We start from the raw sequence: 2,545 nt of genomic DNA, 5'->3' as shown, positions 1-2,545 counted from the left end.
ACAATTGGCCGCATGCTGGGGTCCCATTTAATTGTTTTTTGATTTGAAACAAATAGCATCTCGCAGTATGTTCACTTTATTGGCCGTCACATCCCTTTCATCTCCCTGTCAACCTTGTCGCCATTGACACAGAAGCCCTAGCTGTGTCCACAGTCCCCTCCCAACCCTCCTCCCCCTTCCATTGGCGGTCGACCCCTACAAAAAGGCCACCAGAAGACCACCACCAACCTCCATGCACAAACCTTTCTTCCCTTCCCTTCCCTTCCCTTCAAGTGAGTAAACACAAACTTCTCCTCTCCTTTCTCTCTCTTGCTTAGCTTACTGTTGTAATTATTAATGTCTCGATGAAGATTGTGGTGAACACCGATCATGGATTCTATCTACGGAGTTTGAAGAAGATGCATGTGCACGACTCATGAGAGGAATATTTGAGAACGATCGACATCTGTTTTAATTAATATGGAGTTTCTGTCGAACTCGGATAGCCCTGCAGGCTCCAACAGCAACGGCAGCGGCGGCGGAGGAGGCCCAGTGAGGTTGGTGACGGTGGCGGCCGCAGCTTCCTCCTCGTCGGGGGAAGGAGCTGGGGCGGGCGCGTCGTCGTCGTCGTCGTCGTCGTCTCCTTCGCCGAGCCGGTACGAGTCGCAGAAGCGGCGGGACTGGAACACGTTCGGGCAGTATCTGCGGAACCACCGGCCGCCGCTGTTGCTGTCGCACTGCAGCAGCGCGCACGTGCTGGAGTTCCTGCGGTACCTGGACCAGTTCGGGAAGACGAAGATCCACGCCCACGTGTGCCCCTTCTTCGGCCGCCCCACCCCCGCGCCGGCGCCGTGCACCTGCCCGCTCCGCCAGGCCTGGGGCAGCCTCGACTCCCTCATCGGCCGCCTCCGCGCCGCCTACGACGAGAACATCGGCAACCCCGAGACCAACCCCTTCGCCGCCCGCGCAGTCCGCCTCTACCTCCGCGAAGTTCGCGAGCACCAGTCCCGCGCCCGCGGCATCAGCTACGAGAAGAAAAAACGCAAGAAACACCACCCTCCGCCGCCGCCCCCGCCCGCCGCCGCCTGATCACCATCCATCAACCACCCACCCACCCTAAACTCCACTCCCCTTAATCACCCATCATCCATCGACCTCTCCTACCACCTCTCCATTACTTCTTCCTAGCTAGCATTCGATCGATCGCGCACACCAATACCATGAAACCATGGCCGGCGCTGCAGAGCCGGAGACAAGCCGCCAGGCCGAGGACGATCGCCATTAAGAACAATGAAAGAGGATCCTCCCCATCCCACTGTTGCAATTTTGACTGACCTACTGCCATCCCCATCCGAGCTACAGCTTCAGTATATCGATCCTTTTCTACTTATGTATATATCACCACCATGAAATCACTGGTGCAACTCTGCAGCAACTTCTTTCAATTATATCTATATCTATATCTATATATGTGTGTGCTTGTATATATATTTCTGCTCTATTCATCATTTGCTTCTAATTCAGTATCCAAAAGTGGTTCCCTTTGTGAAAAAGAAGTAGCTTATCAAGCTATTACAAGTGAGTTGACAGCATTTTGGAAAGAGTGGAGTGTGTGCATATATTTAGATGGAAGAGTTCCCAAAAACTAAATAAGCTCATCCTTTTAAAAGTATTGTATATATATATACATTAATTAGGGTTTAGGGTCACCAATGCAGTTTTATGTATAGGGTTTTCATTTAATCTCGATCTGCTACTAATTAAAGCTTTCTTCTTCATGTGCAAAATCTCAAATGGTTTAATTCTTACTTAATTTTGACAGAGGTATCGATCATACTTGTAGCTTCTTAATTAGTATTTTCTTGATTCAATTCTCTCGCACTTTCAATATAATTGAATTAACTTGCGGCCAAATCATGAAGTTTAACGATAACATAAACAAAAAAGGGATGTGATTGCAAAGGTAGCAAAGCAAACCGATCGAGTGATATAGCAAAGCAAATAAGAATCCTTTGTGAGTTCCGATATGCTAAAACCAAATAATACGTGCTACTCTTATTTAAAGTTTGAGTTTAATATGTTTACATTCTCATAAATTAGCATATCATCTATAATGAAGAACATTATTTCAAATTAATATAATTGATTTTAAGAGAAGTACTTAGAGATAACTAGTTTTTGGATAACTTATGGTTGTAGAAAAATCATTCACTATACTCCAAATTACATTTGCACAAATTACTACAATATCAACTACTCTTTTATCATATTGATATGTTTAATTCTCAAATTTGCTAATGCGAACTGTTTTTGGTTGATGCTTTAGGGGTGTGTGTGTGTGTGTGTGTATATATATATATATATATATATATATATATATATAAATAAGTATTTCATCAATTGAGACAAATCTTTGATAAAAATGAAATCAGTATGTAAATAATTTTTATACTATTCTTATTTTATTTTCTTAATTATGCTATTATTAGCTATTAGAAATTCAAATGAAAGTAAACTTTAAGTTGGGTTAAAACTAAATTACAGTAGATAAGTTAAACTCAAATTT

At 43.9% G+C, this 2,545-nt stretch overlaps 1 protein-coding gene across 1 annotated transcript; it reads left to right on the top strand.

Annotated features, from left to right (window-relative positions):
• The first annotated feature begins 233 nt into the window (after window positions 1-233).
• LOC122022520 (protein G1-like4) lies at window positions 234-1,580 on the top strand. The gene has a single exon (XM_042580545.1). The coding sequence runs from the start codon at window positions 460-462 to the stop codon at window positions 1,066-1,068; it is 609 nt and encodes a 202-aa protein (XP_042436479.1). The 5' UTR covers window positions 234-459; the 3' UTR covers window positions 1,069-1,580.
• The last annotated feature ends 965 nt before the right edge of the window (window positions 1,581-2,545 follow it).

The sequence above is a fragment of the Zingiber officinale genome, chromosome 9B (genome assembly GCF_018446385.1).
Source record: "Zingiber officinale cultivar Zhangliang chromosome 9B, Zo_v1.1, whole genome shotgun sequence".
Classification (NCBI taxonomy): domain Eukaryota; kingdom Viridiplantae; phylum Streptophyta; class Magnoliopsida; order Zingiberales; family Zingiberaceae; genus Zingiber; species Zingiber officinale.
This window is presented reverse-complemented; position numbering and strand designations above follow the sequence as displayed.